At 44.1% G+C, this 13,634-nt stretch overlaps 1 protein-coding gene and 1 pseudogene across 1 annotated transcript; one reads left to right on the top strand and one right to left on the bottom strand.

Moving 5' to 3' along the window:
• Nucleotides 1–5,270: 5,270 nt before the first annotated feature.
• On the bottom strand, nucleotides 5,271–6,500 carry LOC144604237 (hemoglobin subunit alpha-like). The gene is made up of 3 exons (XM_078418454.1): nucleotides 6,348–6,500; nucleotides 5,878–6,085; nucleotides 5,271–5,634 (listed from the first exon to the last, which is right to left on the bottom strand). Exons 1-3 carry the CDS (start codon nucleotides 6,440–6,442, stop codon nucleotides 5,509–5,511), a joined length of 429 nt encoding a protein of 142 aa, XP_078274580.1. The 5' UTR covers nucleotides 6,443–6,500; the 3' UTR covers nucleotides 5,271–5,508.
• Nucleotides 6,501–11,256: 4,756 nt separating this feature from the next.
• On the top strand, nucleotides 11,257–11,577 carry LOC144604177 (dispanin subfamily A member 2b pseudogene; annotated as a pseudogene).
• The last annotated feature ends 2,057 nt before the right edge of the window (nucleotides 11,578–13,634 follow it).

Here is a 13,634-nt window from a genome sequence, read left to right as displayed (position 1 = left end):
GTTCTGGACTCCCCCAAAATCGTGAACATGTTTCCTGCCTCTAGCGTGTCCAATCCCTTAATAATCTTATATGTTTCAATAAGATCCCCTCTCATCCTTCTAAATTCCAGAGTATACAAGCCTAGCCGCTCCAGTCTTTCAACATACGACAGTCCCGCCATTCCGGGAATTAACCTCGTGAATCGACGCTGCTCTTAAGCATTGAAGTATCTGAATGCAGCAGATTGTAGGGCCATATAATTTCTTCTTCACCTGGGATCACCAATGTATGTCGGTGACTCGGAAAGAGGGTTTTCGATTGATTGCCTGAAAAATACAGCATGGAAACAGGCTCTTCGGCCCACTGAGTCTACGCAACCATCCGTTCACTCAAGTTTTAAAGAGACACAAAATGGTGCAGCAATTCAACGGGCCAGGCAGCATCCCTAGAGAACATGGAAAGGTGACGTTTCGGGTTGGAACCCTTCTTCAGACCCAAAAAGTCGCCTATCCATGTTCTCCGGGGATGCTGGCTGACCTGTTGAGTTGCTCCAGCATTTTGTCTATCCTTGGTAAACCAGCATCTGCACTTCTTTGTTACAGCACTTTAGTTCCACATTAGCCCACTTTCTCTTCAACTCCCTATAAAGTAGGGGCAACCTACAAGGCCAATTAACCTACGAACCTGAATATCTTTGGGATTCAGTGGCGCAGTGGAAGAGTCGTTGCCTTATAGCGCCAGAGATCCGGGTTCGATCCTGACTACGGGTGCAGTCCGTATGGAGTTTGTATGTTCTCCCCGCGACCGCGTGGGTTTTCTCTGAGATCTTTGGTTTCCTCCAAAGATGTTCAGGTTTGTAGGTTAATTGCGTTGGTGTAATTGTAAAATTGTCCCTAGTGTGTGTGGGATAGTATTCATGTGCTGGGATCGCTGGTCTGTGTAAACTCGGTGGGCCGAAGGGCCTATTTCCACACTGCATCTTTAAACTAAACTAAACTAAACTAAAAAAATGTATGAGGAAACCAGAGCACCCAGAAGAAATCCACGCAGTCATGGAAGGAATGTGCAAACTCCACACAGACAGCACCCGGACCTGGGTTATAGGTCGAGCAGGCTAGGACTTTATTCCTTGGTGAGCAGGTGGATGAGGGGCGATCTTATAGAGGTGTACAAAATCATGAGAGGAATAGATCAGGTAGATCAAGAACCAGAGGAGGACATAGGTTTACAGTGAGGGAGGAAAGATTTAATATGAACACTGCGGGTAACCTTTTCTGCTGCCGAACGGGCTGCCGAGGAGGTGGTTGAGGCAGGTTCTATTGCATTGTTTAAGAAACATTTAGACAGATCCATGGATAGGACATGTTTGAGGGATATGGGCCAAACGCGGGCAGGTGGGACTAGTGTAGATGTGGGCAAGATGGGCCGAAGGCCCTGTTTCCACGCTGTGTGACTCTATGACTTTATGACTCTACCAAAAGCACAATTTGATGATTGACCTGGAAATAAGTATGAACATATGACAAATTGATGCCCAATTGCACTGTGCTAGAAAGAACAGTGAAATACAATCCAATTCAAGGATCCCCACTTTTATGGCTATGCTGCCTTCACACTGCCACCATCAGGCAGGAGGTATTAAAAACCTGAAGTCCCACACCACCAGGTATAGAAACAGCTACTTTCCTTTGAACAGCTACTTTCCTACAATTGTGTAGGAAGGAATTGCAGATGCTGGTTTAAACCGAAGATAGATACAAATAGCAGAATTAACTCAGCGGGTCAGACAGCATGTTCTGGAGAAATGGAAGTGTTCTAAAAATGCAGTTTAAAACAGTAAGGACATGGACAGTTCATCACATAAAAAACACAGATTTATATAAAAATATAAAATAAAAAATAACAATTGAAAGTTACTTTTAATTCCCTCGTCTAAATTGTTAATATATATTGGAAATAACTGGGGTCCCAGCACTGAGCCTTTGCGGCACCCCACTAGTCACTAGTGTTGATTAACAGCTGGGAAACAAAGCACAAAAATAAACAGACCCATCTCGGACAGACAAGCATTGGTTAATGGAGGTACAAGGTACATGGAGAGGACAGGTTTGGAGGGATATGGACCAAATGGTGGCAGGTGGGACTATTGTACCTGGCACATATTGGCCAGTGTGGGTAACTTGGGCCGAAGGGCCTGTTTCCACACTGTATCACTCTATGCCTCCATGGCTCTAAGTGGCTTAAATGCCTGGACTGCAAACAGTTACAATCTGAACTGATAATATTACTGTGAGGATCAAACGTGACGTATCCAGGCTGGCTGATGAAATGAACCAAATTGTGAATGGAGGTTCTGATGAGGATACAAGGTGTTGTAGGAAAGTTGGGTGGATTGGCAATGATGTGGAACAGATATGAAAAAAATCACTTCTGACCTCATGACCGAAGAAGGGTCACAGCCCGAAATGTCAGTTAATCCATGTCCATCAGAGATGCTGCCTGACCCGCTGAGTTACTCCAGCACTTTATGCCTTTTTTTCCAGAAATCTCTCCATTGATTCCAAAGTTCAAATCATTAATGTGAATTGGCAAATGGCAGAATCCATCACAAATCCATATCGCAAAATCATCACGGACAGAGGAATCTATTCATTCCATTGGTAATACTGAACCTCCAATTAATTCTTAATTAAGTTCTGCATTTCCTGCAATATTTTCCGTGGAATTTCCTTACCAAGCTTTGAGGTTTCTTTCTGTTAACAGAACAGAACAACTTGATGTTACAGAAAATATTTTCTTTCGTGTGTTATACCTTACACCTTGCAACGGACTTCCAGAGATTTTGAGAGAAATAATAACGATGATGGTGTTCCAAATTTACCATGTTTTACTGGCAAATTGCCAGTTGGAATCTATACACTAAAACTCTCGTTTGTTCGATTGTTTGTTCCTGAACTACAGCCAAAACGGTACAGGATAGCGCGACAGTTTTAAGCCCACCTTACTCACCGTCGTCCCTTTGGTGCTAATGGAAGAAGTTTCATTGGAATCGGTGTTATATTTTTTAAGTTATTCACATTTTAAAGTTTAAATCTATTTCCTAGGGAGGGAGGGGGGAGGTAGGAGGAGAGGGGGGGGGGGAGAGGGGAGAGGGAGGGGGTGGTGGAGGGGAGGGGGGTGGTGGGGGGGAGAGGGTGCTGTACCAATGCAGGAGAGGTTTGGGCCCAACGGGTCCACTTGGTCTAGTGTTTTATAATTCAGTGACTGTATATTTAAAGCTGCATTGATAACTGTTTTTGGAAAACAAATTCCTCATATTTAATTTGTAAAGCTTGCTTTAAGTAGTTAGTCTTGATATTCTGCTGAATAAGGATGAGGTTTCCGAGGACTTAGAAGGATGACTAAAATAGGCCAAAGTCAGCATGGTTTTGTGAAAGGGAGATTTTGCCTGACAAGTCTATAGCAGCATAGATAAAGGAGTGGCAGTGGATATTGTTTACCTGGATTATTGGAAGGGCTTTGATAAGGTGCTGCACATGAGACTGCTAAACAAGATGAGAGCCCATGGTATGAGAGGGGAGATACTAGCATGGATGAAAGATTGGCTGAATATCAGAAGGCAAAGAATGGGATAAAGGGGGATTTTTCTGGTTGGCTGCCAGTGACTATCAGTGTTCCGCAGGGGGTCGGTGCTGGAGCCGCTACTCCTCACGTTGTACATCAATAATGTGGATGATGGAAATAATGGCTTTGTGGCCATGTTTACAGATGATACAAAGATAGGTGGAAGGGCAGGTAGTATAGACGAAGCAGGGACCCTGCAGAAGGACTTGGTCAAGTTAGGAGAGTGGACAAAGAAGTGGCAAATGGAATACAGCGCAGTAAAATGTGCGGTCATGCACATTGGTAGTTGGAATAAAGGCATAGACTCTTTTCTAAATGGGGAGAGAATTTTGAAATTGGAGGTGTAAAGGGACTTGGTGCAGGATTGCCAAAAGGGTTCTTTGTTGTTTAATCAGTAGCAAGAAAGGAAAATGTTAGCATTTATTTAGAAAGCACTAGAATACACAAAAACCGGGATGTAATGCTGAGGCTTTATAAGGCACTGGTCAGACTGCATTTGGGGTATTGTGAGCAGTTTTGGGCCCCATATCTGATGAAGGATGCTCTGCCATTGGAGAGGATGCAGAGATACTTTATGAAAATGATCCCGCGGATGATCGGGTAAATTTGCGATGAGCGTTGGATGTTTCTGGGCCTGTGCTCGCCGGAGTTTAGAAGGACGAGGAGGGGACCTCATTGAAACGTACGGAATAGTGAAAGGCTTGGACAGAGTGGACATGGAGAGGATGTTTCCACTAGTTGGACAGTCTAGGTCTAGAGGCCACAGCCTCAGAAAAAAAGGACGTACCATTAGAAAGAAGATAAGGAGGTATTTATTTAATCGGAGGGTGGTGAATCTGAGGAATTCATTGCCACATATGGCTGTGGAGGCTAAATAATTGGGTATTTTTAAAGTGGAAATTGCTAGATTCTTGATCAATACGGGTGTCAAAGGTTATGGGGAGAAGGCTGGAGAATGGGGTTGAGAGGGAAAGATAGATCAGCCATGATTGAATGGCGGAGTAGCTGATGGGCCGAATGGCCTAATTCTGCTCCTATAACTTATGAACTTATGTGTAAAAGGCACATGAAGGGATTTTGATGCCACAATGTAGAAATGCTATTGTTTAGGAAGCTTCAGTGTTTGACCCATTTACAATGGGAAAGGTGATCACCACGTAAACAGGCATTTATGATGGCAGAATGCTTTGATGTAGGAATTTCTCCTTCTTGTTTGTAGTTATCTCATGGTATTTAATTGAGTTTACTTTAAAGGTACATGGGAACACAGAAGCAGGCTCTTCGGCCCACCGAGTCTGTGCCGCCCAGCGATCCCCACACACTAACACTATCCTACACACACTTGGGATAATTTACAATTTTACCAAGCCTATTAGCCACCAAATCTGTCCGTCTTTGGAGTGTGAGGGGAAACCGAAGGTCATGGATGAAACCCAAGCAGGTCATGGGGAGAAGGTAAAAATTGCGTACAGACAGCGCCCGTGGTGAGGATCGAACCCGGGTCCCCATTGCTGCAATGCGGCAACTCTACCGCCGAGTCAGGATAGGTGAGAGGATCGTAAGGGTATTCTCTGTGATCTCGCCACGGGCACGCGTGACACGTTTCATGGTTCGTATTCCGAAATTTGCGCACGTTTAATAAATCAGCTGCAGCAAACTCCAAAACAATGATGGAAGTGAATGTTTATTGAGCACTCAGCTCTACCAATTACACCAAAGTTCACGAATTACAACTTGTGAAAAAGATCAAAAGGAGAGAGAGAGAGAGAGAGAGAGCAAAGGCAAACGCAATATTTGCATTTAAAGGAAGAATGATTTTATTGGTCGTCATTTTGAGAAAATAGGCAGGTGTGGATTGGAATGATGATCTTGCTGTCTTCCACAATAGTTGTTTGACTGCATCTTCACCGGTACTTGGAGCTCAATTGGTGTACAAGTTCCTCAAGGAATTTGTCGATGGCACGGTGAGTTGCAGCGCTGAACGTGGGCAGACGAGTGGCCAGGGTGACCACAATGATGTCAGAAAACAGCTGTGAAAGTAAAACAGGGCATCGTGAGGTGGTGCTAATATATTCTCAACGCATCTTTTTTTTTTTTTTGCTCGCTTGCACTTTGAGGATCTTTTATGTGCGATGCACGGGCCAAAATATCCCCAGCCTAAACACGTTCAGACTGCGGAAAGTGCACGTAAATGAACTTGAACATGCATTGTTGTTTGTCCGACTCTAAAGTCAGGGTGTGTGACACGGTGAGGATATGAAAGGATTACCTACCTCAAAGTTGTGGGGATCCACAAGCAGTTCATGACCATGTTTAGTGGCCAGCTTCTCCAGGTGTTTGGGCAGGTTGTCCAGGTTTTCAGCCGCCTTCAGCACGGCATTTATTACCTTGGCGCCATGAGCTTTGACCGGGGCATCGGTGGCATGGTAGCCGCTGAAATTCGGGAAGTATGTCTTGGTTTGAGGATGGAGCTCAAACAGCCTTCAAGGAACATGGGAAAGAAAGGCAGAGAAGTAATTTGCAGACGCAGGGTACAATAAATCTCTCCTCGGATTACACTCCATTACTTCCAGACTAGCAATTACATTAGTTTGGAAAAACTGCAACTCCATTCAGAGAGTGGAGCTATTGCACACTTTATTAATAATTGTATCGCTGTTCTTGGGAAATGCAAGAAAAATGTTGACAATCACAAATAATCGATGAAAGAACAGTCAATATTCTGAACGTTTAAGAACATTACCTGGCTAAGGCATCAGCACCCACAGCTTCAGCGTGTGCCTTTATGAGTTCGGCCACATGGTGGATTTCTTGTTTGTCGGCGTCTGAGAGGGCCATTGTTGCTGAGTTTTTCTCTCTTGCCGATCTCTCGGTGCTTGCAAGATAGCTCCTGCTCGACGCGCCCTGTATTTATTGCCATCCGAGCCGAGCCGCCTCTCCCCTCCCCTCACCTCCCCATTGGTGGTGGGGACGCACTCACGGTCTATTGGATGAGCTCAAACGTAGTGATGAGGGGCGACACCGAGAGAGAGACAACCACCTGCTTCACTCACAGCTGTTAGCAAAGATATCCCACTGCACAAGGCACAACCCCTCCGCCCCACACACTTCAATTTGAAACAGTAAGTGGAAAAAAAAACTGCAGATGCTGGTTTAAATCGAAGGTAGACACAAAATGCTGGAGTAACTCAGCGGGTCAGGCAGCATCTCGGGAGAGGAGGAATGAGTGACATTTCGGGTCGAGTCTGAAGAAGTGTCTTGACCCGAAACGTTACACATTCCTTCTCTCCCGAGATGCTGCCTGACCCGCTGAGTTACTCCAGCATTTTGTGTCTACCTTCAATTTGAAACACTGTGGCAAAGGTTTACAGTTTGCGTCATGTAAATCTCCAGTAAATATACCTAAATGTACTGTTTCATTTGATTTCATTTATTATTTTCACGCGTGCCGAGGTACAGTGAAAAGCTCTTGTTTGCGTGCTATCCAGTCAAAGAAAAGACTATGCATGAATACAATCAAGCCGCCCAGAATTCACAAATAAACGATAAACATTTAGTGCAAGAAAAGTCCGATAAAAGGTCTCCAATGAGGTACTTGGGAGGTCAGGACCGCTCTCTTGTTGAAGATAGGATTGTTTAGTTGCCTGATAACAGTGAGGATGAGATTGTCCCTGAATCTGGAAGTGTACATTTTCAGGCTTCTATACCTCTTGGCTGGTGGGAGAAGGTGACCATGGTGAGACTGGTCTTTGATGAAGTTGGTGGCCTTGCCCAGCCAGCGTGAGGTATAAATGGAGTCAATAGAAGGGAGGTTCCAATAGTCTATTGTCTATTCCTCACATATTCCTCTTGAGAGCCTCTTAAATGCCACTATTAGTTCCACTTCCACCACCAGCCCAGTCTACATATCTGCTCCTCATTCTGCCACTGGTTATTGGTGAGCCTGTGCCTGTAGTATAATGCCATTAGGATGTATGGCCTTCCTCGTTTTTCATCTCTACCATATTGCCTGTGAATGAAAGGAGGGGGAGTATGAGTGTGAACCCAAAGGTATGAACATTGAATTCTCCTACTGTAGATAAATACAAATGCCCCTCCTCTTCTTTCCCCCATCCCGACCCCCCTCTACTTTCCCCTGCCTCCCCTTCTCTCTTCTGTGCCCCACCTTGACTCAAACCTATATCCTTCCTCTGGCTTCATAATTCGCTATTCTTCTATCCTTTTATCTCAAACCTGTTTTTCATCTCTGGCCTTGCCCAACCATCTGCCTAAGGACCCCCCCACCCCCCCCCCCCCCCCCCCCCCCCCATCCCTCCCTTTTCTTCAATGAGACCTGGGTGTCCTTGTACATCAGTCACTGAGAATAAGCATGCAGGTAGAGCAGGCAGTGAAGAAAGCTAATGGCATGTTGGCCGACATTATTAGAGGATTTGAGTTTAGGAGCAAGGAGGTCCTACTGCAGTTGTACAGGGCCCTGGTGAGATCACACCTGGAGTATTGTGTGCAGTTTTGGTCTCCTAATTTGAGAAAGGACATTCTTGCTATTGAGGCGGTGGAGGCCAATTCACTGGATGTTTTCAAGAGAGAGTTAGATATAGCTCTTAGGGCTAACGGAATCAAGGGATATGGGGAAAAAGCAGGAACGAGGTACTGATTTTGGATGATCAGCCATGATCATATTGAATGGCGTTGCTGGTTCGAAGGGCCGAATGGCCTACTCCTGCACCTATTTTCTATGTTTCTGTTAATACTCAGTTTAAACAAGCCTATTGTCCCCAATTTCATTTGCTCCAATTTTGAGTCTGAAGAAGGGTCTCGACCCGAAACATCACCTATCCATGTTCTCCAGAGATGCTGCCTGACCTGCAGAGTTACTCCAGCACTTTGTGTCCTTTTGTTCACCTCCTCCTGCATGTAACCTTATCAAAAGTCTGTTGATAAACCAACACACCACAAAACCTAGATAGAGACAAAATGCTGGAGTAACCCAGCAGGACAGGGAGCACCTCTGGAGAGAAGGAATGGGTGATGTTTTCGGGTCAAGACCCTTCTTCAGACTTCTGAAGAAGAGTCTTGATGCAAAACGTCACCAATTCCTCTCTCCAGAGATACTGCCTGTCCCACTGAGTTACTCCAGCATTTTGTCTCTATCTTTGATGTAAACCAGCAATACTACAAACCCTAGTCTCTGATCAATATTAACCATGACATCCTCTGTCTCCTTAGATCTCTCTTTGAAACCTCAGAAAGGTTAATCATCCGGATTCTTGGAATTTGTCCATTTTTAGGGTCTTTAACCTTTCCAGTAGTATGTCTCTACTACATTTTTGCTATCTATTTACTCATGTGGTTTCGTGGTTCTCTATTTTTTTCTCTGGTGGAACATGAACATAAAGTATTTGCTTACTTCTTCTTCCATTCAATTATATAATTATGTAATGATGTAATTATTTAAATGTTCCCCATTTTTTATTCTCTTCACTCTGTTTGTAAAAGAAAACATACATTTGGCCGAATTGGCCTTTTCCTTTTTACATGCCAACGGATGGTCTTAGAGTCTATTTTTGCAAGTTTCACCTCATATTCCATTTTCCCATTAAGTATCAATTCCCTGAATCTTAAGATACTCCCAGTCTTCGGGCTTACTGCTTGTCAAGGCTTTTTTTGGATGCCTTTGCCTTAGATTTAATACTGTCTTTAATTTCATCGATAATACAGAGTTGGAGGCAATTTTATGTAGGGATTTGTGCCTTTGTAGCAAAACATGCACTTTTATCCTCTAGGATCCAGCGAATGTCTTCCCACTGCTACGCCCTTTGCTCTAGTTTCTCAAACTATCATTGGCGATCAGCTCAAAACTTATTTTAGGATGGTTTTAGTATCACTTTTCAACGCATGGACCTGGGGTTAAAACCACTCTTTGCTGGGAGATATTTCCCCACAGTTTATTAATTAGCACTTTCTCAGAGCACAGAACTAGGTCTAAAACCGTCTGTAGACACACAATGCAGGAGTAACTCAGTGGGTCAGGCAGCATCTCTGGAGTGAAGGAATGGGTGACGTTTCGTGTTGAGACAACTTCTTCAGAACTTCTTCTAAAACCGCCTGCTCCCCTGTCACAATTTCTAATCCTCGTCTATCATTCTTGTCTATAGATGAACTAAATTTCTCTCCAAAGCAAAATGTTAAATCCATCTTGCCATAGGACTGTGAATGCCCATGGCTTAGTTTACCATTGAATGGACACACTGAATGGATGTTTACTTTTAGGCACATCTAACAAATTATCGAGTAAAAACAAGGAACTGCACAGTCTAAAATGTAGAAACTGGAAACTGCAAGGGTCTGAAGAAGGGTCCCGATCCGAAACGTCATCAATCCATGTTCTCCAGGGATGCTGCCTGACCTGCTGAGTTACTCCAGCACTTTGTGTGCTACCAAATTATAGATCCCCCTGTAGACAGGCAAAATGTTCCTACTTGAAAGATAATTGCAGAATCTGCAGTCAAAATGGCTGCAAGGACCATGACAGGGATATTACTGAAGCAGCCCAGTATTTCAGAACACTGACTGAAAATAACCTTCCATCAATGTCCTAAATGTTGTTTTCTTTTGTCCTAAACATTCCCTAAGCAGAATCCCATGTCTTCAATCGTACTTTATCAGATTCACTGTTACATCTTACACTAAATGTTGCACCCTTTATCCTTTGTAGAGTCATAGAGTCTCACAACATGGAAACAGGCCCTTTGGTCCAACTTGACCATACCGGCCAATATGTCCCGTCTACACTAGTCCCATCTGCCTGCGTGTGGCCCAAATCCCTCTAAACCTGTCCTATCCATGTACCTGTATAAATGTTTCTTAAACTTTCCAATAGTCCCAGCCTCAACTACCTGCTCTGGTAGCTCGTTCCACACATCCACCACCCTTTGTGTAAAAAAGTTACCACTCAGGTTCCTATTAAATCTTTCTCCCCCCACCTTAAACCTAGGTCCTCTGGTCCTCGATTCGGTGCATTGTGAACCCCTTGATTATATTCATGCGTGGTCTTTTCTTTGACTGGATAGCACGCAAACAAATGCTTTTCAATGTATGTCGGCATACACGATAATAATAAATATACCAAAGTAAACGAGGCATAAACAAGCACATTATTCAAAATATATTATATTAGATGAGGGTTTGGTTTCAACATCAGAAATGTATATATTTCTGCCTTTTGAAAATTATTCTGTTTAATGGAAAAGTGTAAGAGGAAAATGGAAATGTAAGAGTTGAACTTGTTACATCTTGTTCAAATGGAAGAGTTGAACCAAGAGAGGATTGTACAGTTTGATAGTGGATGCGTTGAGATATTATTCAGCAGAATTGGGTTGTGCTTCTTTGCGTTGGGCGGGGGTGGGGGGGAGGTGGGGGTGGGGGGGGAGAAGTGAAGCACAAACAGCAGGTGGTTATCTTAACGCTCGCACACAGAAGGGTGAAGCTTACTGGTGGAACCTGGGTCCAGCCCATAAGCACTCAGCCTATGACAGTCGGGTCTTGGTCAGAGATGATCTCCGCTGCTACCTATAAAAGTGGAGTCAGAACTCCAGACCGACACAGCTATCTTGTGCAAGAAGTGGCAGTGAAAGCTCAACTCGCAGTCCGCGATGGAGTACAGAAGTGACCAGCTGCCAATGACCCCTCGCTCCGTGCAGACGGCGTCCGTCGCGCTGCCGGTGCGCGACCACCTCCCCTGGTCCGTCTTCAACCTCTTCTACATGAACATATGTTGCCTTGGACTCACCGCCATGATCTTCTCGGTGAAATCTCGAGATCGGAAAGTGGTGGGTGATGTAGAAGGGGCTCTTCATTATGGGTCGACAGCACGGTCACTCAACATTGCAGCCACGGTGCTGGTCATTCTCGTCTTCATAATCTTCATTGCGTTGGCTGCCACTGGAAAATTTCATGTGATGAGAAGCACATAATAGTGCCACGCTTTGAAAGGGGGAAGAGAAGGAATGATGGCAGCAGGGTTGTGCCCCAGGCAGGAGTCGCCTTATGATGGAGCTCTTTAATTTCTTGATGCATTGCTCATCTATTGCTTATTTTTTTCTTTGTCAGTAATCTCTATGGAATCCTGATATATTTAATCACCTTGCAACAATATCTATTTCTGTTCAATAAAATTTCTGTTCAACAAGTAAAATGCATAAGGGAGAGCCAGTGGATGTGGTGTATCTGGACTTTCCAAAAGCCATATGGCTTAACATATGGCTTAAATAGTATTAATAAAGTCATTGATGGCATGTTTATGGACACAAAAATTATTGTAGGATTTCTGAATGTCCTGTGTTTTCTGCTTTGATTTTGCTCTGTATGGATTTTCAGAAAGCATTCAATAAATTAGCTCACAAGAGAAAAGAAAAAAAGAAGAAAAGAAAAAAGAAAAAAACCCCCCAAAAAACTCAAAAATGGTGAAATTAACAGACAAAGAAGCCGTGTACATCACCGACATCTGGAGCAAATTGGACAAGAAAGTGACAACTGCCCATGCCCTGGAAAGGTATGATGAAAATGTCTTTTTGATTTAAGTTTAGTTCATGCATTATATCTTCAAGTCTGGTTGCAATGAAGGTTCTTTCATTCTCAATGCATTTGTAAACCTTGCTACAGGGTGAGGGAGCAGGTATTCAACAGGGCACTGAGGTTCCAGTCAGCTCTACGGATGCTCCATTGTTATCATGATGCAAATTGACTCAATGATGAGCCAGGGGGGGTTAAATGGTTTCCGAGCTTTCACAAAACCCTGATTAGTGTGGCTGCTTCACAGCTCCCGAGAGGGTGGTTCAATCCTGACCTTGGCTGCTGCCTTTGAAGAGTTTCCTTCAGGTTTCTGCGGCTACAAGCTAATCAGTTACTGTGCATTACCCAATGGGTTGGCAAAGAGAATCTAAGGGGCTTTGCTGGGCATCTACGGGAGCAGAATATGTTATAGGATTACAGGGAAAAGGAGAGGGCTAATGGGCTTGCACCACTGGGAGGTGGCGTGGACCCAATGGGCCGAACGGCCTCGTTCCGTGCCATTGCCCGTGAGATCACTGGAGGGTTTGGGGTTTGATTTTTGTTCCATTACTTGTCTAATTATTGCTCTTTTCATTTCCAGCTTCTGGGCCAAGCCTTCCTTGTTGAACTCGCCATTCTGTTCAAAGAAGGGTTCACACCCGAGCTGCACGAAGCTGCATATAAGTTTTTCCTAGCCGTCGCAGGAGGTCTTTCCAGCCAATACCATTAGATCTGCATCCACCTGCATCCTCCACCATCTTCAACGTGTGCAATGAAAACATGCATCCTTGCCTTAATACACTCTGTGTGCTAAATGAACTCGTGTAACACCAGGTTCAAATCATGCTAAAATAAAGGTGGTGCAATATTCCACTTTGTCTGTTAATTTCTCCTGAAATGTCTTTCTGCTTCAATAAAGAAACAATCTTTCCCTCACAATTGCCTCAGCTAGATGAAGGAAAAAAAATGTTCCCGATGTTGGGGGAGTCCAGAACCAGGGGTCACAGTTTAAGAATAATGGGTAGAGTATTCGGGACAGAAATGAGGAATAATCTTATTCACCCAGAGAGTTGTGAATCTGTGGAATCCTCTACCACAGAAGGCAGTGGAGGCCAATTCACTGGATGTTTTCAAGAGAGAGTTAGATTTAGCTCTTTGGGCTAAAGGAATCAAGGGATATGGGGGAAAAAGCAGGAAGGGGGTACCGATTTTAGATGATCAGCCATGATCATATTGAATGGCGGTGCTGGCTGGAAGGGCCGAATGGCGGTGCTGGCTGGAAGGGCCGAATGGCCTACTCCTGCACTTATCTTTCTGTTTCTATGTTTCTATGAGGTTGACATTGGTCCTATCTTAAAAAAAGAGACATATTTTACACAGGGTTTTCACTGCTTCAGGCCTGTGTGAAGCTCTTTTCATGTGGCAACATAGAGTTAATACAAATTCACTGCTGTACTTTGGGGGAAAACGGTAGCCAATT

This window comes from Rhinoraja longicauda, chromosome 21 (genome assembly GCF_053455715.1).
Source record: "Rhinoraja longicauda isolate Sanriku21f chromosome 21, sRhiLon1.1, whole genome shotgun sequence".
In the NCBI taxonomy this organism is placed as follows: Eukaryota; Metazoa; Chordata; class Chondrichthyes; order Rajiformes; family Arhynchobatidae; genus Rhinoraja; species Rhinoraja longicauda.
The sequence above is the reverse complement of the archived record's forward strand: the minus strand, read 5'-3'. Positions and strand labels throughout refer to the sequence as shown.

What these genes read in the sequence shown, in the direction of transcription:
- LOC144604237 (XM_078418454.1), bottom strand. Translation starts at nt 6,442, where the DNA reads ATGGCCCTCTCAGACGCCGACAAACAAGAAATCCACCATGTGGCCGAA. An exon ending in GGTGCTGATGCCTTAGCCAG is followed by an intron (nt 6,086 to 6,347) that starts GTAATGTTCTTA and finishes TGTTCCTTGAAG; the next exon opens with GCTGTTTGAGCTCCATCCTC. An exon ending in TGGATCCCCACAACTTTGAG is followed by an intron (nt 5,635 to 5,877) that starts GTAGGTAATCCT and finishes TTACTTTCACAG; the next exon opens with CTGTTTTCTGACATCATTGT.